A 23419-nucleotide genomic window follows, 5' to 3' on the forward strand; every position below is an offset into this window, starting at 1 on the left:
GCTATCTATGAAATTATGCATTATTATGGATGCTAAAGCAATTCACTGAGACAATTGCTGGTAATTTCTGTTGGTTGCTTTCATCATGAGGAAAAAAAGGAATAACTGCAGCCCTTTTTGTGGTGGTAATACGGAATTATGTTAGAACAGGTTATGCCAAATTGTCATGATTGCAAAAAGTATTTTATCCTGTATTTCCGATAGAAATAAGGTAGGATTTGCTTTGGAAATGAAGATTTTTTTTAATGGTGTTATTTATACAGCATATTTCTTGTCTTGTCTTCAGTGACTACACAGCCATTGTCAATTAAAGATGCACATGGGGTTAAATTCCCAGGTTTTTTGACAGCACAATTCTGCAAGTTTAACAGGATTGTTCCATCAAAAATAAGATCATAAATCAAGATGGGTTTTGACTGTCTGATAATGCAATATATTTATGTGCCTTGCCCAGGTCCTTCACAGAACAGCTGAGGAAGATTTCCAGGGATGCTGGAATGCCAATCCAGGGGCAGCCCTGCTTCTGTAAATACGCCCAGGGAGCCGACAGCGTGGAGCCCATGTTCAGACACCTCAAGAACACTTACACTGGGCTGCAGCTTGTCGTGGTCATTCTGCCAGGAAAAACACCAGTCTATGGTCAGTGAGTGGAAATGGTGCATTTCAGTCACAGTTTTGTGTGTTTTTTGTGAGCTATCCAAAGGAGCTAGGTTTAATGCTGGTTTAACTCTATAAATTCCAGTTAGGGGTTTGGGCTGTAAATTAATTTTGCTATTTTCCTTATGCTGTTTTTTATATTAAGGCCTAATTGTTTTCAGTATGTTCTCTATGCTTTTATTTTTTTTTCCTCATTCCTCCTGCTGGTTGCATTTGAGAAAGGCAGCACAGGGTTTGGTGAGATTGACATGGATAGGCAGTGGATTATAATATGCTTAATAAAACTTGTGTGCTGAAAATTCCATGTGACTGAAGGAGTAATGACTTCAAGAACTCTTTTAGCTTTTAGAAAATATTTGCTTACTCAAACATTCTCCTTTGGCAAAAAAATGTTGTGCATAAGAGATTTCTGTCTATTTTTCTTTTAATTTCAAATTTTTAACTCGGGTTGCAAAGATAGAGGTGCACAGAAAGTGAAAATCCAGCAATCTAAACGTTTTTTTGGAAACAGTGACACTTGGTGCATTTTACATGGCATACACACATGGGTTATAGTATGTTTTACATAAACCATGCATTTTCGAGCTCTTCCTAAAGGCAGGACTGCTTTTTTCCTGTCCTGCCTCCCTCATTTTTCACTTACCTTGCCCAGCTGGAGCAGGAGCCACTGGTTTTCTCCATAGCTACATGGACTCTTCTCTGGTGGATCAGATCTACCAAGCAGCTGCAGATGTTTTGTCCCATCCCTCACAAAATAAATTTCCATCTTCAATATTAATCTCTTACAAGATGAAAAGAGATTAAGAAAGGAACCTTAAGGAAACAGTACTTTTTTTCCTCCCATGAATTCAGCCTGCAAAGGAGGTGGCTCATCTCTAATTTGTACAATAGGAATTCAGTGCAGAATGACATTTTTACTGTTCCTGTTTGGCATTAAAAGGGAATTCTTTTCCTCTGCTTAACCACTGAGAGGATGTGGTACCACTCTGATCTTCTTTCTTTGTCATTATCTTTAATTATAGTTATTTCTTCCCCCTCTAATCATCTCTCCTTATTTTCTCCCTACGCTCTTCCATACCCTGCACTTCTTTATCCACAGTCTTGTCTTTTCTTCCCACCCTGCTCTTTCCCTCTCCTGTTGCCAAAATGGGGGGTTCATCTTCTCTGAGCCAGTCTTGGAGTCCAAGTTTCTTCCCTGAGTGTAAGAGTATGTGGGTCTGTAAAAGTCTCAATTTTGTTGTTAACAAAAGGATTTAACTGTTGGAATTGTACAGTACTTAGTGGGTTTCTTGGAGTTTTTATGGACCTTTGTCTGCTAAGCTGGCCACTTTTCTATGCAAGTGATAAACTTGCAGTGAAGAACTGATGAACTGCTTGGCTGAATATTGCTCAGCACTTTACTGCTAGGTTTGTGTTACTATTCCAGTGTTTAATAATGCAACAAGTGCTTAATATCCTAATATTATCCACACTGCCCACATCACTAGCCAAAGATGATGATATAATGCTACAATTGAAAAACAAGAATTAATTTAAAAAACCTTAGTTAATATAAGCCAACAGTGCCTTTAGTAATTGCATTTAGGACCTGGTTAGGTGGAGCAGAGCAGAACTGGGGGAGGTTCTGGAGGCTGGGTGGGTTTGGGGTTAATTTTCATTGTGCTCCTTTAAGCTGAGCACCACTTTGCTAAAACTCCAGGTGTAGTTAATTGGCACTGAATTCAAGTCTCCTCCATGGTTTGATTTGCAATTTGCAAATTTTTTTTGTTGTTTTTCTCATTCTGCAGCGGAGGTGAAGCGTGTTGGTGACACGGTGCTGGGAATGGCCACTCAGTGTGTGCAGATGAAAAACGTCCAAAGAACAACACCACAAACTCTGTCCAACCTTTGCTTAAAAATAAATGTCAAATTAGGAGGTGTAAATAACATTCTATTGCCACAGGGAAGGTAAGTTCATCTTTCAATGGGGAAGAGGTTTTTATATTGCAAAGAGAATGTGAGAAATGCTGAGATAACTGGGAGCTTTTATCTGCATCCATAGCTCTGTAGCTGAAGTGACTCTTCAGACAAACTCTCTTGGCTTCTAATAAATAGTTCTAAGAGAGTTAGGTTATGAAGACAGGAGAAGAATACTTGTTTCTGTTGAAATTTATAGTAAAAGTATTGTTTGAACGATATCTGATCACTGAAGTACAACTGTCACTAGAATGAAAAAAATCTGTAATCTATTTGCCCTGAGTTTTCAAAAACAAATAGAGACCACCTAGAACAGTAGTGCCTTGTCTTCTGGTCAGCATTCTTCTCTTTGAGACTCCTAACCACAGTGAGGATGTGAGCCTGCATTAGGCTATGGACGGTGCTCTCAAAATTCCTGAGTTTGCTGGCTGTGGAATCCACTCTCAGGTTTCCTCCACATTCAGTGTTGCCATGAAGGTGGAGTACTGGGGTGGCCCTGGATGTGCCAGGCTCAAAATATTTGCCCTTGCACCTGACCTTGTCAGGGTTGTTACTGTGCTGTCCATCCCTCCCAGAAAGTGCCTCCAGTACTGGCACTTCTCTCAGCTGTTGGATCCCATCCTCAGCGCCAGGGCATTCTGTGATGGTGATCCTGCACTATATCTCTGAACAATTCTCTCTTTACACTCATTAAAAGCTGCTCCCAGACGAGAAGGAACCCTGGCTCCCTCACAAACACCTGATCAGTACCTGTGTCCTGGCTCAGGGATGGTTCAGCTGGAGCTTGGACAGCTGGAACGTCTCTGGGTTCCATGGCTGCACCATCAGACTTTCCCTCTTTGAGGCAGGGAGAGAGGGGTCTGCCCACCAGCTGGGGAGCAGTATTCCCTCAGCACCCAGCCTGGCTCCTCCCAGACCCCCATCCAGTCTGGGTGCTTCATTCCTGAGATGGGCAGGCTCAGGCTGTGGGGCACCATCCCTGTTCTCTGGGGTAGATGTCAGGGTGGTTACCCAGGACAGTCCCACCTTATCTCTAAATGCTGAATAGGTTAGGCCTATCAGCAACAGCAGCCATTGTATGATATCAGCATCTAGAAAAAAATTTGAACCCTTTGGAAGGTGCTGGAGTACCTCCAAAGAAATGGGTGAAGGATTGGGGAGAAACTCCCCCTGTATTGCTTCCTCACAGTGGGCACCATTATTAATGAAACCCCACAGACATGAACTTAGCCTGTGGTAGTTGTACAGCCATGTGCCCACATTCCAGAGCAAGTTTAAAATCCAGGAATTGCTCACCTTATTGACCTGTTGTGCAAACTGGATAACAGCCATAGTAGCCTTAGTCCTAGGATCCATATTTAGATAAGGAGCTGCAAATGGGATCACAAAATGTAGCCACAGCCATGTGCCAGCCAAACCAGGGTAAGTCAGACCACATGGTGCCAAAGGAGGTTTCTGTGTTCAGCACATAAAATTAGGTTGGCCAGAAACTTAATCCTTTTCCACCATTTTCTCTCAGTGCCCTTGGGCCCAACATTGGGTACCAAAAACTGCTGGGTTAGGAGACTGGTGTCTGCCAAGGAAGGTGGGAATCTTCCTGGAATGGAAAAAATTACTTCCTCCCTTCAAATTATTGTAAATTTGGGGGCTTTCAGGCAAAGATGTGGGTAAAGGAATAACAGTTTTTTACTAGAATACATATATATATGTGTAGACAAAAAAGCAACAATAGCAGCAATAACAAAACCCAAACAACAACAAGAATTTAACAAGATTCCAAGACACCCAGCTATTTTTGTTTTGTTTTTAAGTACAGTCCATTCATCATCTCTTAGGGAATAAATGGGAAGAAAATTCCCTGAGAGGAAAAAAAAAGAGCCCAAAAAAAGCCTAATCCCCAGCATTACCTTCCCATTTCTTTTAAAGAAGGTCTGCAAACAGATTAATTCATCTCCATAACCATTATATCATTCCCCCACAAAGAAATTATGGTGGCCCAATATTTCCTGTTTGAAATTGTTTTATTAAGGAATAGAGTAGAAGTTTAAAACCTGTGAAGTGCTTTGGTGTTCCTCTCTTGGTGCAGTGGTTTAATATCTTAACCCAAAGATTTGTTTAAAATTTTCAAGCTTAGTTTTAAAAAAAATCTACTTTGCAAATAATAACTTTGATGCCTACTGTTTTTGGACTTCCTTACCAAGACAGTTTTTTATTAGGAAAAATGTATTTTTTCACAGCATCTGCATTACAGTTATTTAATTTTCTCAGATGCCATTTGGTACTAAGGGATCAACTTTTACTCCTTTCTTTGGTCCAGTTGATAAAAACTGCAATTCTTAAACTTAGAAAAAACTAGATATATTTTAAAACTGATTTTTAATTAAGAGCAACAATTAGCTGTGCTTTAAAAATCTGTATTTAGCATGAGAACCGTAATCAGGATTTTCAATTACTGCCACAGAACAAGTGACCAACTCTGATCAGTTATTGATGAATTCACTGCAGGAGTACAGAGTGCTGTTTATTTGAGTTTTAATGTACTTTATTAAGCATAAATCTTACTGCTTTTACAAATTTCCCTTCTCTTTGCCAGACCCCCAGTATTCCAACAGCCTGTCATATTCCTTGGTGCAGATGTAACTCACCCACCAGCTGGGGATGGGAAAAAGCCTTCCATTGCTGCAGTGAGTAAATTGTGTCCTGCTCTTTCCCCCCAGCTCCCTCCTGCTGCTCAGCTCTAATTCACTTTATTGCTTTCAGTCCTTTTGTGGTCCATTGCTTCTGATTGCCTAATTATAGCATTATAAATTATTTTTCTGCAGGAATTTATTGAAACTTCAGAGAGCTTGCTCTGAAGCTAATTACTTAAATGTGTGTATTAGCTTGTAAAATGCCTGAGTTGCTGATACACAGAGGAGCTTTTCTGGAAGCTGATATTTATAAGCAGCCTGATAATGAGCTGGTGCATGTTTGAATCTGCTTCTTCAGCACTTAGAAATGTTCAGAATTTCTTCATTGCTGATAGGGAACTAGGCTGGCTCAGCTGTGTTTTCTGGGGACTCAACCTTCCAGAAAACACAAAATGTGCAGTAATCTCTTGGACATGTACTTCTTAAATACAGGGAATGGTCTTGAGCTTGTGTTATGTCAAACACCTGTAGTGGCTGCTCACCATTGTTTAGTAATGAAGTTCTTTGGTGATGTTATGTCTCTGTTCTGAAAAGTTGCACCTGTGTGTCCAGGGAAAACCAGGTGGAGTTGTGCTCACTTCTTTAGGTTTTTTGGTTTATTTTTAAGTCCCATGCCACTTTTACAGGATATGGATGTTAATGTTTCATTAACAGAAAAATTCCTTCCCTTGATAAAGGGTATGGCTATTTCTGTGGTCCATCACCATTTCAGTTTGATGGATCTAAAAAAAAGGCTTGGTGTCCCAGAGTTCCAACTCCTATGCAGCAGTCTGAACTATCTTAATGGTTTCATGGCATCAGGGCTCCAAACTGTATTTGAGTTTTTATGTGCCTGTAGGTGCAAACAGGAAATGAGTCTTTTAGATTTGCAAGTTTTCTCTTTCAGCAGGGTGTGCTGCCACAGGTGGACTAAACCCAGAGCTGTTTCCAAGCACGTTTTAATTTCAAATACATCATTGCCAGGCCAACCACTCAGTGTGCAAGACAGTGCAGTTTTCCCATGAAATAACCTTTATTTAAATGCTCTCTGGTTTGATGCCAAGCATTTTTTCCAGGTTGTGGGCAGCATGGATGCTCATCCCAACCGTTACTGTGCCACTGTGCGGGTGCAGCAGCACCGCCAGGAAATCATCCAGGACTTGGCTGCCATGGTCAGGGAGCTGCTGATCCAGTTCTACAAATCCACCAGGTTCAAACCAACTCGAATCATCTTCTACAGGGATGGTGTTTCTGAGGGGCAGTTCCAGCAGGTGATATTTGTCTTCTTAAAATTCTGATACTGTAATGGAGTGTTGTAGTAATGGAATTTTAAAATTCCACCTCTGTGTGGTTGGAGTTACAAGAAGTATAACCTCAACAAATCTTCCCTCAACAAATTTGTTGGATTCTAACCAAGCAAGCAGGAGAAGTGTTTGCATACTTTTCATGGGCTTTTGAAAGTACTTTTCCCCTTTAAAATATTTTCCCTGACAGAATTATAAGTGAAAAGTATAGTTTTAGGACTCAAGTTATGTTCCACATCTGTTTCCTATTTAGGATATGTTAGTGAGACTGTATCCCATAGAACATGGGCAGTAAAGAAAGATTATATGTTGGGTTTTTTTTAAAGATAATTAATAAATACTGTATCAGTACTTACTAATTTGTATTATGATAGAACTCATCAGATCCTTTGTCATATTTGTTTTGTTTACTTGCTAGTACCATATTTTATGAAATATTTTTCTATATATTTTAAAGACATTTATATACACTTTTCTTTCCAGTATTTATGTATGTAAATAAAAGATACAGAATTGAATCCAGCTTGTCAAAATCCAGGGGAAAGAGAGGAAAGTCGCTTGCTAAACTTGACAAAATAATCTTTGTATGAACTTTTGATATATTCTCTTTTCAATTGTCATAGGTTTTCACTGAATTTTTCATGTACAATTAGCCCACAGTCTAAATAATTGCTTTTTGGTTTGTTCCACTTTCCTTGTTACTGATGTCTGCAGTCCTGCATGGGACTGCACAAAGCTGGGAAAGAACAGCTGAGCACTTCTGGGTTTTTTCCCTTGTTCTAGTCTGAAAAATAATTAGCCTGTTGTATTCAGCAGCCTAATTAAATGTTCATTTGTATTTGGTAGTTAAAAAGATTTTGACATGCAGGTTATTAGTCTGAGCCTCATGCTTGGAGCTGAACAAATATGGAGGCAGCTCTCTCCTGGCTCAGGAAACTGCTGATGTAATTTGCCCTCATTAGGGGAAGAAAATCAGATTTGGTCCTGAAAGCTTTGACATCTCACCACTCTGAGTGACAGTGCAAGAAAGAACATGATAAATTATCTGTGGATAAATAAAAGACATCTCTAGATAAATAAGAGAAATTTGTATGATGGCAATGGCTCATGTTGATCACATCTCTCTCTCTGTGTGGTTCAGGTCCTCCACCATGAGCTGCTGGCTATCAGGGAGGCTTGCATTAAACTGGAGAAGGATTATCAGCCTGGCATCACATTTATAGTGGTGCAGAAAAGGCACCACACCAGACTCTTCTGCACGGATAAAAACGAACGGGTACGTTCTGCCTGGGACCCCAGAGCTCCAGCAGGCAGCCAAGCCACCAATTCCTGTTCATTTGTGCTACTTTCTGGGTGGAGATCAGACTCCCCAGGTTGATTTTTGGTACTTTCTGTGTGAAGAGGAGACTCCCTAAGAGCAGGAATGGAGCTGTTCCTCATGGAGCAGCTGCTGAGAATGGAGAGTTCCTCATGGCAAAGCTCTGCTCACAGACTGAGCTTTCCATGTTCTTTTTCCTTCTGTCAGGCTTCTTTGTGGGAGTTAGTAACTCCCAAAGCTGACATGAAGGTGGTGGTTATATTAATAAATGCTGTGGTAGCAGATGTTAAATTGTTTGAAAGTAAAGAGTATTTTGACATTCTGCTTTGAAGATATTTTGAGGGAAGAGGTAGCCTGTCTGACAAGGAAGGATTGTCCCCTTGCAGGTATCAACAGGAAAAGTTACTCCTCTCCTGGTGTGGGAAGGGGAAAAGAATTTGACAACTCAGTTGCAGGAAATTCTTTTTACATTATTCAGAAAACCAAATCTTTTTAGGTAATTTCTAAGAAGATTTTGCAGCTTGTCTCTTTTTTTCTTTCTCCATAGTAGAGACGCTGCAGATTTTCAGCTGGAACAAAATTTCAGTTTTGCACATTCTTTTTTCACTTTCTGCTTTATTTAGATCTTTTTCTTGTGTTTGTTTTCCTGGCTGTACAGTTGAAAATAAAAAAAAACCGTCTGTGTTGTTTCTCAGTGTCTTTGCATTTCCTGTTTACACAGGTTGGAAAAAGTGGAAACATTCCAGCTGGTACCACAGTGGACACAAAAATCACCCACCCCTCAGAGTTTGACTTCTACCTGTGTAGTCATGCTGGGATTCAGGTAAGACATTTTGTGTGGCGTGGTAACTCTTCAACTGTTAATGTTTGTACTAAAGTTACTTTGTCAGATGTTTTTTTGTCAGATCTGAGGTTTTCAAGATGAAAGTGCATTTCAGTATGATCATTTCATTTCAGAGGTGAAATTTTGAGAAACACAGTCCTATCAAAAAGGGGGAAGGGATTAGTTTGATAGGCAGCAAGGAAGCTTGTTTGCCTTTTAAAGGAAAAACTAGCTGCAATGTGTAGAACAGCTGCCCGTGGTTTTTGAGGAAGCAGCCGCTTCACTGCAGTTCCCAGCAGAGGTGGAAGCTCAGGAGATGTTTGGGAGTGCTGATGAGCTGTGTGGTCTGGCTCCAGGGAACAAGCAGACCCTCTCACTACCACGTGCTGTGGGATGACAATCGCTTCTCGTCGGACGAGCTGCAGATCCTCACCTACCAGCTGTGCCACACCTACGTGCGCTGCACGCGCTCCGTCTCCATCCCTGCCCCGGCCTACTACGCTCACCTGGTGGCCTTCAGAGCCAGGTACCATCTGGTGGATAAAGAACACGATAGGTGAGTTCAGAGTTGTGCAGTTTTGCAGAATTGGAAGCCAGTGGGGGATGTTAGTTCTGGGATCAGTGATGTCCTTCAGCAGTTTGAGGGTGGCTTTGCTCTCGCTGCTGAATTTTGCTGCTGAAACAAAGCAGAAGATGTTCCTGTACGTGCTGTTTTCTGTTTCAGAACCTCAGTGGTGCTTTAAGGGCAATTAATATTTGACCATTCAGTTCAGAAGAAACTAACAATACAGAAGCATGTGCCAGGAGAGGCAGATTAAATAGGGTTTCTCTTCCCCCCCAACCTGTTGGTTTTCGTTTTCCCCCCTCCCTTCTCTTTCAGTGCTGAAGGAAGCCACACTTCTGGCCAGAGCAATGGCAGAGACCACCAAGCACTTGCTAAGGCAGTCCAGGTGCACCAGGACACGCTGCGCACGATGTACTTTGCTTGACACGTTCTCATGTTCAGCGGCTCCGGACAAGGCAGAGTTGGATTCACACCAGACCAGCTGCACTTAGACCAACAGATGCCCCACCCCAGGGACAGCCAGCAATGAGTGATGCATCTTTATTCCTTTCTTTCCTATTTGCAAGGAAGCCTTCCGTCCAGAATTTCAGACTTGATCACAAACTGCATTCTTGTACCAAACCCCACTGTTGTCGGAAATGTGGTTTGCCAAAAATCTCTGAGCTGCTTGGTGTAAAACAGACCCAGTTTTTATAATTAAATCAAGAGCTGCAATCTCAGGGCTTAGGGAAGAAAAACAAAAAACCAAACCAACAACCCAACCCACAAAACTCCTCATTCAAGTTTGCTGTTCATTGAGTTGCTTTTGATAATTTGGAAAGATCTAGTTAATACTAAGGTTTGATGAGCTAAAATGCTGTGAATCAGCTTTTAGTACAAAAAAGCAAAACGTCTTTTGAGTATTTATGAAGCCTTGATTATTCTAGATACATTTACAAAATTTTTATTTTCAAAATAAGAGCGTGACAAAATTCTGGTTTCTAATTGTCTTATAAAGATTATTCTCAGATTATTCTCTGTGTGTCTAAGGACAAATGTATTTTCTGAAGCTTGTCTTGAATGTTTTTTATTGTGCTGCATTTTAAAATGTTTTTCGTAGACTAAAGATGAATCTAAAAAAAAAAAAAGAAAAAGAGTAAACCTGTATCTAAGCTTTCAATAGCTACAGTTAGATTGGCAGAAGAAAATGTGCCATTTAAAAAAATTTGTAAAGATTTTTTTTAAATCATACTGACAGCTAACTTTAGGATTTGTCATACAGGACTGTGACACTTACTTTCCAAAGTCTCTAAAGAATACGGGTCTGTGGTGATGAATACAGTACAATCCTTTTTCACTGTTGTTTGAGTTAATGTAAATGTTATATATGTTTCACAGTATTAATGTGATAGACTAGATGCTATTATTTATTTTTATTTACTAAGGAGTGCTCATTATACTTCTGTTAACATATCAAGAATGCTTTGAACTTAGAAAGTAAAATCCTTTTCGTGGGGACATTACTCTTCAAATGCAAAAACAAAAAAAATATGCAGTCGATGTGGTGAGAGGAGAGAGATGCAGCCAGTGTCTGTTGTAGCTTGGGATTTGCAGAAAGGCTTTTTCAATGTGCACACAACACAGCAGGTTTTACCTCTGCAGTTCAGACGCACACAAGACCAACATCCTACATTCATTCAAGCACAAAACAATTGTATTTTATTTATATGTTGAGTAGTGGTGAAGCAGGAGCTCTGCTAGAGGAGAGTGGCTCGCTGGAAGTTAGGCAGAAGTCAGAGAATCTATGCAGTAAAGATAAAAATTAGGAAACTGAAGTTTACTTAGGGAGGGAGGTGAAGCTCTCTTCATTATGCATAAGATCCGTAGGAAATGTGAGAGTTTTGCCATTCTCTTAGGAGAAGCATTAACTAAAACTGATAATTATGAGACAGATGCTTCTGTTAGTTTGCACACTGGATTCACAAAAACCATAACACACATGTAAACCATTGCACTAATGACAATGCCACGAGCAGGTTTAGGAGAAAATGGAAAAAGCCCAGGAAAGTTGTTTATGCTGACTTGATCTTGTTTGTTTTTCCATGGGATAACTGAAATAAGATGCTGAGAGGCAGGTTGGAAAACCTTCATTCTCCTCCACTGATGGATTTTTGTTTTGTCTTTTCCCTTTTCTCCGAGCAGCTGCTCAGTCTCTTTGGACACTTTTACCTCTGGCCACTGGGATGGGCAAGTAGCTTTAACCCATGCAGAGCTCTGGGCCACAGAGCAGGTCAGCTGCAACCAGGTGGTGTTGGGTAAGGTAGAAAATGCCCAACCTTTGCTGCATAAAGACTTTTAGGTACATAATTCCAGTCCAGATCTTCACCTTGTAGCAGTGTGTCAGTTGTCAGTGTTCTGTAGGTGAAATGTAAAACCTGTTAATGAAATAATCATATTTGTACTATTCTGATTGGGTGATTAGGCTGCTGGCTCAGAGTATCCTCTTGGTCATAGTTCTATAAATTCAGATTTCTGTAAATTTGAAGCAGATCCTAGGTAGCATTGTCTGTCTTGCTGTGTGCCAGCGAGGTTGTACCTACCTCCCCTCAAGCTCCCCTAAGCTGCAGATCCTCCCCGTGGTGGGTGTGTTGCACTTCTCTGTGTTTCCTTCAGAGCTTTCCTATTTCAGTGAAGATATTCATTTGGCAGAGTTTTATATAAGAATTATTTTTATATGAATTCTTCTTATCAAATAGGATAAAGATCATCCATTTTAAGACATCATTTAACTTATTTGCTGTCTGTTATGCAGAGACCTCTTGGATGTGAAATTCATCCCCCTCTTTCCATGCAGATCTGGGACAGTGGAATTGTACAGGTGGTCAGATGGGGTGAGGAGGGCAGGATCTGTCTTGACCTCAAATCTCATTTCTGAAGCAGCCTGTGACTGCACTGCATCCTATTTAAAATGTTTCCTTTGTGAGAAAAGGAGTTTTAGGCAGGCCCTGAATCTGAGAGTAGCTGTTGTTTGTGCATCCTCTTGGAATGAGCAGAAATAATGTAGCTTTCCTTCCCTAAGTATGAAGAACTTGGGATGTTTATGTGCATTTCAGGACATTTTTACCTTTTACAGATCTTTCTAAGCTTCTAATACTGCTAATTCTTTATGCCTTGTGATTTACAGAAAGACTCCACAACTGGTAAAGTTGTAAAGCAGGTCTGTATTTATTTGGTGATTGGCAAATTAATTTCTAACCCTCATGTTTCACGTGTGTCTCCCTCCTTTTCTCTCCCACCAGTGGTGAATTAGTGAATAATTTAAAGCATTTAAGAAAAAAATACTAATTAGGTATATACTTTGTAAAGTATAGCATGCTAGCAGTCCAGCACCTCTCTTCCTGGGAATATTTTTAACATAAATTACATATTCAAGAATGTCTCCTGTCCAAAAAAAAAACCTGCCACAAACACATAAAATCCTAGAATTATTTTTTATTCTGCACCTCCCACATGTCTGGTGCAGAACAGCAACATCTCAGGTCAGCACAAAGCTCAAGAAGTCTCAGTCTCCCCCAGGCTGCTGGTGGAGAAGTGTCAGCTGAGGTCACAGCTCTGAGTCTGGGCCACTGTGCAGGTCAGGTCAGCAATAACCAAATTTGTGCCACCCTCAGGCACTTGGGGCATTTTCCAGCCTGTGCAAAGGACTCTCATTGCACAGCCCCCCCCAAAAACAGCATCAGCAAGTGTGAAATGCTGCTCTTGGGAGGTGCAAGTACTATCAAAATACACAAAATATTTAAAAGTTTGTCTTTTTTTCCCTGATGTGCAAAATCTAATGCAATGATGAGGTTTGCTTGGTGGTGGAGATTTCTGCTGCAGTGGCTGAACAGAGTAACCAGTCCACTCCATCTGTTCCAGCCCCCAGGAAAAAACTGAGCTGATCCTCAGGAGCAAATGTCCTGTTGAGAAATGCTGGAAGGAGGTGGATTTGTCTCTGCCTTTATGTGGCATTTCAGACAGCCCTATGCAATTTAACACGTGTGTGTGTATGCACTGATGTACAGAGTGAGGTCACTTGTTTTGTTAGAGCTCCTCATTTTGGCTTGGCTTGCTTTAGAATATTTGACTTTGTGAATTACAATCAATGATCTTCCACGTTCCAGAGGCTTTGGCACAGGAATTCCCTTGTTTCTTGATCTGTCAGGTAACAAATACCTTTGATCTCCATCCAGGCCCCCAGGCAGCATTCCCTGATAGTAAAAGAAAAAAGGTTGTGAAGGTTTGGCTTTAATTCTGCCTCTCTCAATAACTCCTGCAGCCTTTGTTGTAACAGAGTCTTGTTCTTGTTGGATCATTTTTATAACATAAGACAAGAGGTTTTTCCACAAGGATTTTCAAATTGAAACTTCTGGAGAGGAGGTGTGAGGAGTTTAGGGTTTTTTTTCCTGAAAAGATTGAAGTTTCTAAGATGCTTCTAAGTTTTTCTTTCTGACTAAAGTTGTTCATGCAGGTGCCCAAAGGCTTTTGATTAAATAGCATACTCAGTCAAATAAGCACCTCTGGTGGCATAAATAACCCATAAGGGACTTTTTTTTTTTAATATATATTTTTCTCATTAACTAAACGAATGTAAGAAGAGTTCTCAGTATTTTTCACACTTGAGACCAGTGTAATTAAACTCACTTGTTTTCCTTCTACCATAGTATCTCTCTTTGTGTGGCTTTCCCCATTCCTAATGCAGGGCAGTCTTTTGTTTTTTACTTCTATATTCCATTTGGTCACATGCTTCTTGATGCACACATGCCATCTTTCTTAAGGAAAACTTCAAGTAGAAGGTAATTGCACTGATTGTTGGGTTTTTTAAACTCCCTTTTTACTGTAAGATTTTTTTTTTTTGCATCTGCTGTAGCTGTTGGAAAATACTGTAAATACTGCTCTGTACAGCAAGTACTGAAATGCTGGGGATACCATTCCTTGTTCTATTTTCCAGAATACTGCCATATTTTCCAGTGTTGAGGTAGGAGCTTTGCTGTTAAATGCTGTTACACTTTGTGTGCATTATGGTATCAATCCAAGAAGGGCACAGTTGCTGTATTACAGTGGAAATACTTCGGGTTTGTCTGAATTTATAAAACATTTCTTCCTTCTCTCTGTGCACATTTCTCCCAGAGCACAGAGATGCAGTTTTTCAGCTCTGTGCTCATTGTCTGTGCAAGGTTCAAATGCCAGTTTTGGTATCAGTTTGATGACTGATGGCATTAATGTAATATTTGGATTATCAGATGTAGCTCTCCCAGGTCTTCCTTGCTTGTCTGATTCTTGTGTTGTAGAAGCAGAATCCGTGGATGTGGCAGAATTTAGTGGAATGACAGGGATTTGGGATCCACTTATGATGTCTTGCTGTCTGTCCCTGCATGGTGTGGGATTGGGCAGTGCAGAGGATGTTCCAGTGCTCTGAGCTGCCCATAGATCTCCCATCCATCCATCAGCAATTGCCTTTTTCCTCCCAGAACCCTCGGGGATGGGACAGAGCCCAACTCCAGCCCCCTTGGCTGATGTTAGGATGCAAACCAGCAAGTTCTGTCTTCTGTTTCTGAGGGTTAAAGACTGGAAAGATGCATTTCTGAGAGGGTTTAATCCAGATTGTATGGGAAGGGGGTGCTGCGTGTGCTTGGTGTGGCACAGAACCTGTTTAGTCCCATTTAGTGTTTCAGTTGCTTTGTCAGAGTCTTTCTTTGAAGTGTTAATTTGAATGTAATTGCTTGGCCAAATCACTACAAAAGTGGGTTTCTGGGAATCTTTAGTTACAAAGCAGGTGCAGTTCAAGGCTACCTCCTGTATTCCTTCATGGAAGAATTAATTGAAGTGAACCTCCCACTAAGCAGCCAAAATGCTCCCAGAGGGACTGGATTTGTGCTGGTCTGTTCCTTACTGGGAAGTGGCAGTGCCATACTGTGATCCTGGGTGGCTGCTCAGCCTTCCCTCTGTCTTCCAGAGGCATCCCTGTGTATTGAGAGGGTACCAGACCTGCCAAGTGGCACATCTGGCACATCTGCTTCTGGTCAGGATCACTCCATAGCAGCAGCTCCCTCTGTGACCTGTCCCTTCACTTGACTTTCTATACTGTTGTTTTCCAAATGAAAAATGTTTCTGTACTTTACCTGTTGGCCAGAAAATGTCAGGTTTTCTCTGCAAATGACATGAAGGTGCTTGAAATATATTTTGAGTCTGAGGCAAAAAATATGTATTGGATTATTTTTTTAATGTGTTTTCTAGGTAAGGTGACATGTGACTGTAAGAATGAAAATACTTTATTCCCTGCTCAGAAAATGATAAACTTAAAATGTGGGGAAAAAAACCAAACCAAAACAAAAAACAACCCAAACATGAGTATGTTCATCTTGGGACTGTTTAGTGTCAGTTCTGTGCAAAGCCTTGGCCAAAACTCAACCTTGACATCAGTGCACGTGGACTGAGGGTACTTTAAGTGACCTGAAATGAAACTGTAGAAAACTGTGTTAATACATCAGATTTTGTTTACACTTATTCCAGACAAGCTTCCTCATCTCAGAACAAACCACTCTGCTGACAGAAATACCTGTTGGAGCACAGTGTGCTGATGTGGTTTCATAGCAGTGTTAAAGTTGATTTTTATTTACAAGCAACTGGGCTTTCTGCTGTGGATTTTGGCCTGTCAGAGTGACTTTCCTGAGATTCTGTGCTCCCTGTAATTTCCTTCCCTTAATCTCTGGGTCTAGACTCTGATGAAGCTCATCCATGGCAGGAGGATTGCTTATGTCCTGACTTTCTGGAGCCCAGATTTTGCAAGAGACTGAATAAACCATTATAAACCAGCTCATTAATAACTGAATGTGGTAAAATCCTGTCAGGTTGGTTCAGTTCTCAGTCATGATTTAACAAAGCCCCCCCAAAAGTGTGAAGTGCAGGGTAAATGGCTCCTCTGTCATTGGTGGGAGCAGAGTTTTGTGTTTTCCAGACAAGGCAGACCCAGGATCATCAGGAAGTTTGGGGAGTGAAGGAGCTCCATGCTGGGTGCTGCTCATGCCCCAGAGAAGAGAAACCCTGGGTACCCCGAGCCTTGGGGAAATGAGAGAGAAAGCAAGGGGAGACATTTCCTTCAAAATTGCCAGTTTAAGCACTTGTTAAGGTGACAGTTTAATTCTTAGTTTTCCTTCTGGCCTCTCTCAAGTGCCCCACAGAAATCCTCCACCCTGCACCCATCTGCTGGCCCCATCCCAGAAGGGGAAGGCTGGCAGGGAGCTCCCCAAGTCGATTTGTGGTGTTGGGAGCTCTGACTTGGTTGGGGCTGGATCAGGGGCGCTGCTGGATCTGGAGGGAGGAGAGGTTGGCAGGAGTTCATTGTGGGAGTTCTGCAAGTGGCAGCACTACAAACCCACAGCACCAGATGCAGGCTGTGGCTGCTCCTTCTTCCCACCTAAATATCCCCCAAAAAAGCAATTCCTTGGGATTTGTGTATGCACTGCCTCAGCAGATCCATTGTAAACCTGCCTGAGGCTGCTCTTCCACCAGCCAACCTCCCTGAGGAGCCCTGGGATGCATGGCAGTTCTGTATCAAAGGGAATACAGGGAATGCAGTTCTGTATCAAAGGGAATAATCCTTTCCACAGGGTTCTCAGGAGTGCACAGGCTTTAGTTATATTTTTCCCCCACATTTTGGATGTGCTGAACCATGGACTTTGTTATTTGTTTTCCTCCCTTCTTTAAGCACAACTAAACCACTTGCTGGAACAGCTGCTCTCTGCTCATCAGCAGGGATTGCAGATGCTGTCTGACCTGGGAGCAAGCCTAGGAGTTGTCCCCAAAATATAAATTTTAACTTTTCTAGTCATTTTATTGGGGTTTTTTTGAGTGTGCTTGGCAGGCATGAATGGTGAACAGGTCAGCAGGCAAGCTTGGGAGTCTCTAATCCTCTGGATGCTGCTGTTTGTGTTTGCTGTGTTAGGTTAGATTCCTGTCAGGACAAAAAAAAAAAAAAAGTGGACTCTTTTCTGTATTTATCAGCTTTTCCTGGTTTTAAAGCCATGAATAGAGGAAGCTTCAGTCATGCTGGCTTTTGTGAAATTGCACATTTTTGCCCAATATGTACTTGACTCAAAGCAGATCCTGTCTGGGCTTTATGGGCACCCCAAAACTCAGCTGCTGGGGTTGGATCAGACCTCTCATGTACCAACATGACATGCAGTGAATTTTGTTTCTAGATTTCACCAAAGTTAGTTCTGCATCAACTGTGAGGTGCTCAAACCTGTTTTATAGCACTGTTTCTATGCTGTTAAAAAATAAGGATTTGACCCAAAGTCTGTCATTCCTGATAGATTTTCTCACGAAACTTAAAGACTGAGCCCTTCAATTGCTCATCTCATTTACAAACGACAATTTCATAACAGCATTTTAAAGAAAATAAGAGGAAAAAACCCCTAAATAAACCATCAAAAACCATTAAGGAATAAGCTTTAGATTTATGTTGGAAAATCAAATTTTCAATGAGGTGCAATGAGGCATTATATCTGGCAAAGTTCTGTGCCACCCTGAAGACTGGCACAGAACTTTCTTTCCTTCCACTTCCTTTCTGTAAATATCTGGCAAAGAAAAAAAAAACTTTCTTTCCTTCCACTTCCTTTCTGTAATTTTTCTTTTCCTGGCCACTTCCTTTCTGTAATTTGTTGATAAAATTTAGTAGATTTTTTGGATTTGTGTGTGTCCCTTTCTGTGTGTGTGCACACATATGTGTGACAGGACAGGGGACAGTGTATAGGCTGTATGTAAAAGATACAAAAGCAGTATTTGGCTGGAAATAACAAGCACAATTTCCCTGGCTTTTGCAGTATTTTATTGTACAATCACAAAGATTTCAACATTTAGGGCAGTTGATAAGTAAGACCCAGCCCCAGATTTCTGTGCAGCAGAGTGGTTGACTTGATCCTGGGAGGGCAAGATGGAAAACAGAATGTATTGATTAATTTTTTTTTTTGCTTTAATTTTGGTACATTGCAAAATTAACTGACTTTATCTGTTAAGGTTTTAATATTTTAATAATTTCAAAATTTCTTTAAAATTATTTTTTATAAAATAACTGAAAAAAAAAAGGAACCAAAAATCAATCCAGAAGCTTCATATTGTAAATGTTCCCTCCAATCCAAATGTTTTTGTGACCATTTAAAGTTTGTTGTTTTTTTTTTTTTTTGAGGAAAAAAGAAAGCTATGATGTTAAGGTTGTTCCCAGTGGTACTAGATGTGTGTTGAGTAATGTTTTGTGTGTGTTGCACCCCCGTGGAGCTGTCTCGTGCTTGCAGTGTAGAAATGATTGGTCCTGGCTGGGTGAGAGTAGCACTTGTAATGCAAAACCAGGCCCAGAACTGCCCTCAGCTGACTCTGCAGGGCATCCCTGGCCCTGCAGGGTTTGCCATGGAGGTGGTGGCATCACTTGGCAGTGCTGGGGGTCACGGGGTGGAATTCACCCACTGCTTCTCTCGCTTTTTGCCGTAGGTGAGCACTTGTGTGACGCTGTGTGGCCGCGCCACTTTAAACTAAGCCTTAACTAAATGATAAATGTGTCAGATTCCTCTCTCAGAGTATGCAAAAATACTGTTTTAACCACAGGAGGATGCTCCTGTAGAGCTTCAGTGTTAGTCGTGGCAGTCTCCTGATGTGAGCAGCAAGGGACACCTGTAGCTGTCTGTACTGTGATGCCTCTTTGGGTGCTGGCTGTCGCGGCTCTCGGGCATTCCTCTGGCAGCTGACCCCAAACAGGCTTTCCCAAATCCCAGCTTTTTGTTGTCCTTGTTGTCAGACCTATTCTCCTCCCTCCCCCTGCCAGCAAATGTCTGCCTGAAGGAGGATTGTGATTTAACACTTCATATTTTACATCCCAAAAAAAGCCATTCTTGAATTCCGTGCTTGCTTTTGGGTAGGTGCCATTGCTTCCACTTCTTATGACTGACATAGGATCCTTAAAACATTTTAAATAGAGGCAAAAAAAAAAAAAAAAAATGTTAGGGACCCATCTTGCTTTTATTTTATATTTTTTTCCAATTTGGATCTACCTCATGTAACCAGTTGGGTGCTAATTACTCAAATTGTCAAGGAGATTTGGCAAAGATGACCAAACTGACCCCATCCATGGCCCAAACCCTCGGGTTACTTGTTCTGAAACAACAATCTTGGATTTGAGTTCTATTCTTTGTGCCTTTGTGTTTTTTCCCCCCAGTGCACAACAATCAAAACTCATCTTCCTGATTAAAAACAGCAGATGGTTTTTAACTGCGCTACAAAAAACTGAATTTGAAAATATTTTTTGGTGTAGCAAGTTGTAAAATCAAGTATCACAGCTGACCTAGGCAAAGTAAAATACCCAATAAAGAAGGTTTTGGAAATGTTTAATCCTGACCCCAGATCTCTACGTCTCTTTGTCTCTGTATATGCACATAGCACACGACTTTGTGTGTGTGTGTATATAAATATAAAATGAAGGGATAAGAGTGAGGGAATAAAACATCATTGACCTTTCCACAGTTTTCTATGTAACAGTTTACAACTATGTGTAAGTTTTTTTCTACTATATGAACCTTTTTTACTGAAAAATAATTCCTTTTTGGAAAGCTTTAAGTTGTGATATGCTATCATTTTTTGAAGTTTAAAAAATTTTTTAAAAAATCCACTATTTATCAGTACCTACTACAGAGGGGGAATCTTTGCTGTAAAATTGTATTTAGTTTAAATATTAAAAGAAAAAAAAATCTATATATGGGATTGTAAAAGTGCATTCCATCATGGCAGGACTTCCCAGCTGTTTCCTAAGGCTTTCTGTTGCAGAGAGACTCGAGCAAAAGGAAAATGCCTCTGTTCAGTGTTTTTATAAAACTGCTCCATCAGGTCAGACTTAAGCTATATTTTCTAAAGCCTAATCATCCTTTAATATGCTGCAGATAAATGATCAGCATGGTTGCACTTTCTCAGTAATAATGTTTGCCCTGCAATTGGCTCGTGATAAGGACTTTAGTTTTTTAACAAAACCAATCGTACTTTGGGCAGAAGGTAATATTTATATAGGTACCTCAAGATAAAAAAAAATAAAAAAGAGCCTGAATATGCTGCATTTTGTTTCTTTAACATTTTTCATGTAGCATTTGTTTGCTTTTCTGGTTTTTTAGGAGATGACTTAGCTACCTGTTTGCTTTGGGGGACCCCAGTAGTGTTTTTAGGCCGTTGTTTTCTCTGGATCTCGCAGAATGTAGTATCCTGCCTTGGGATCATGCAGGAGTTTGGGGTGGGATGTGCCCTGCAGTGTGTACACACGGGGAGGGGGACCATGGAAATTTGCTTTATAGGCTTCAGAAAAGGAGGAAAAGGATACTATATTCCTAAAACAGACAATACATGTTCCTAATTCTTAATTATGGTTTGTGGGGTTTTTTTGGCTTGTTCTGCTTTCTTGACTCTTTTTCTCAAGTACTAATGTGGAATGGAGCAGTTGATCAATGGGGACACACAGTGACCAAACCTGCCCCACTGCTGGGTGGTTTGGGGGCGATTCCCCAAATCCATGGGTTGGAGCAGGACCCTCCTGCTCTCTGCCTGCTCCCTACTGCAGGTCCACCCTCTACTCCTTCATTTCCGAGTCAGTGAAAATCTAAAAACGTGCAGAGATGGGGAATTTTTGTTGAGAACTGTTGAAGGAAGCTTCAAAGGCTGTGAAATTGAGCATTTATTGTCATGTTTTTAAGCTTAGGTGGGTCCTTTTCCAAGTTTGTTTTACAGCTTGCAAGGTAAAATAGTTTGCACTACTTTTGCAATAAACTCATGAAAAACCTAACAGGTTCTGTTCTGGTTTCTTACTGTATATATACAACTAATACTAAAGATTTAGCATAGTGTTTTTCACCTCAAAACATAAGACTTGTAACAAGCTCAGAATGCTGTAATTCCTGACAAAATAATGATGTGAATGATATTTTATAAAGTTATTTTGTATGGTGTCGATTTTGTTTTGCCTCATAGTATGTCAATAAAATAAAATTCCTCATCTTTACAAGATATTGTTTGATGACTTTTCATTTAATATTTGGGCATTTTCTGCACTGTGAGACTCTGCCAAAGTTTCTGGTCCATTGCCCTCCTTTGCATTTCTCCCCTTGTTTGTGTTTGGATGTTTCCCTGTGCTTCCACCCTCTCTGTGCCCAGCCAGAGACGATCCATGCTGCTTGAAATGCTTACAAGTTGTAATCCTGGAATTCTTTTAAGATGAACATTTTGGAAACCACATGCCTGAAATTATTATTATTTTCTTTCTGAGTGAATCCCTACAGTGATCAATTTTTAAATGAAGAAAATGTAGCACCTGGTGGTGACTATAAAGCATCCAACAGAATTGCAAGGATGCCAAGGAGCCTCCTTTGGGAGCCCAACCCTGCAAACACAGATTGGTTTTACTCAGTAATATGAAATGCTGTCAGAGCTCTCTCTTCCCTTGATTTTTTCCCCTGTGTTTTGAAACACCACTTTGAATTCAATGAGGTTTTGCTCTGTGTCAGGCTCTTGGGGAAAACAACCCTTCACTAGTTTGATGGCAAGGAGCTTTGGCAGCTGCAGGGCCTTGGAGAGGGCTGTGGCAAATTTTGGCAGCTCTGAAGTCCCCATTGAGGATTCTGGCTGAATGAATCCAGAAGGGTGTGCACATTCTTCTGGGCTCAGGAGTTCACACAATATGTTCATCATCCCACAGGAAACTTCTAAGAGGAATGAAATGTGGCGATTTATACTTACAACAGTTCTTTTGTCATTCTGGCAAGTTTAGGAAACTTCCTGTCCTTTGAGCAGCATTGGCTGGGGTGGGGAAGGGTCTCCAATGCTGGTGTTGTGGGGGAAGAATTATATAAACATGTCTGTAGTAAAAACAATTAACCCAAAAGTGTCCCCTGGCCTGGGTTCCACTGCCTAAAATCCCACAACATCTTAAACAGGTCAAGATACTTGGTCACTTTTGAGGAAGCTCCTGTTAAATGATGCAGTTGGCACAGAGGGAGAGAATAGGATTAAAAAGTTCAAGGGTTGAGGTACAGACAGCGAGGTTACTGAAAAGTTGCTGTGATGGGCAAAACAGATGTGACTGGAGGGAAAATGATATAATTTACTGACAAATTAGGTGGAATTAGATGGTGAGAAACAAAATCAAAAATTAAAACACCTTCCACCCCCTTCCCAGTTCCTTTTCCTCTCCTGCCTCCTCTCCCCAGGGTGCAGGGTGGGGATGGGGCTGTGGTCAGGCCCTGCCAGGGCTGTTTGAGGTTGTTCCTCTCTTTGGTTGTGACCTATCCATGGTTCAGGTATTTGCTTGTTGCCCTCATCCCTGTTTCTGCTAGAGATTCGCTGTGCAATTTTGTGCTGCTGGATCTTTTTTTTCTTTCCCAAAAATCTGGCACCCCCTCCCCCAAAACTGCATTCCACACTCAGTTTTCCACCCATCTCCATGCACTTTTAATTAAAAAAAAAGAAAAAACAAACAAACAAAAAAAAAAGCATAAACCAACTCTTGGAACAATGGTTTAGTTCTGCCTTTACCCACTTGGGAATTTCCCCAGGGATCCAGCCCCACTCAGCACTCATTGCAGAATTCCTGATTCCTGGTACAATATGATTTTAATATATGGAAACTTCAGGAAAATTCTTTACAGTGCAGCATTCTCTGGTCTGTTAAACAGCAGGAGCATTTCTGGTGTGGCTCAGTGGCTCTGCCAGTCCCTGACCCTACCTGCCTAAACTCCATCTGGCTTTCTTAGAATATGGAATGTGCTGGATTGTGGAAATGCTGGAGCTCCCTGCTGTTTTAAGAGAAGTTGAGGGTGGTTGTGCCTTCAACCCAAGAGAAGCTGTTCAGTTCTGGTAACTCTTAACCATATTAGGCTGTTGCTTGAGACAAATTCCTGGCTGATTTGCTGCCCAGCTTTTTTGGAGTGGGAGGTTCTTATTCCCTGTTAAGATTTCCATGCTTACCTGAGGCATTTTTCACCTCTGGGGACAGATCTTGGTCACTTCTCTTTCTCAGGCATTTCCACACTGACCACGTGTGTGACTGAAACTGGAAAGAACTACAGGATGTTTCTGCATCCATTG

The 23419-nt window shown here is 41.0% G+C and overlaps 1 protein-coding gene across 3 annotated transcripts in view; it reads left to right on the plus strand.

Annotated features, from left to right (window-relative positions):
* The window catches only part of AGO2 (argonaute RISC catalytic component 2), a 52251-nt gene extending 34962 nt beyond the window's left edge, over positions 1-17289 (plus strand). For all 3 annotated transcript variants that reach the window (XM_039731484.1, XM_039731485.1, XM_039731487.1), the window contains exons 12-19: positions 455-639; positions 2445-2604; positions 5207-5297; positions 6359-6553; positions 7728-7862; positions 8626-8727; positions 9084-9283; positions 9608-17289. In XM_039731484.1, the coding sequence (XP_039587418.1) occupies positions 455-639; positions 2445-2604; positions 5207-5297; positions 6359-6553; positions 7728-7862; positions 8626-8727; positions 9084-9283; positions 9608-9716 (1177 nt within the window). In that variant the 3' untranslated portion in view covers positions 9717-17289. The remainder of the gene's footprint in view (positions 1-454; positions 640-2444; positions 2605-5206; positions 5298-6358; positions 6554-7727; positions 7863-8625; positions 8728-9083; positions 9284-9607) is intronic.
* The last annotated feature ends 6130 nt before the right edge of the window (positions 17290-23419 follow it).

Source organism: Passer montanus, unplaced genomic scaffold (genome assembly GCF_014805655.1).
Source record: "Passer montanus isolate IOZ18808 unplaced genomic scaffold, ASM1480565v1 scaffold78, whole genome shotgun sequence".
Lineage (NCBI taxonomy): Eukaryota > Metazoa > Chordata > Aves > Passeriformes > Passeridae > Passer > Passer montanus.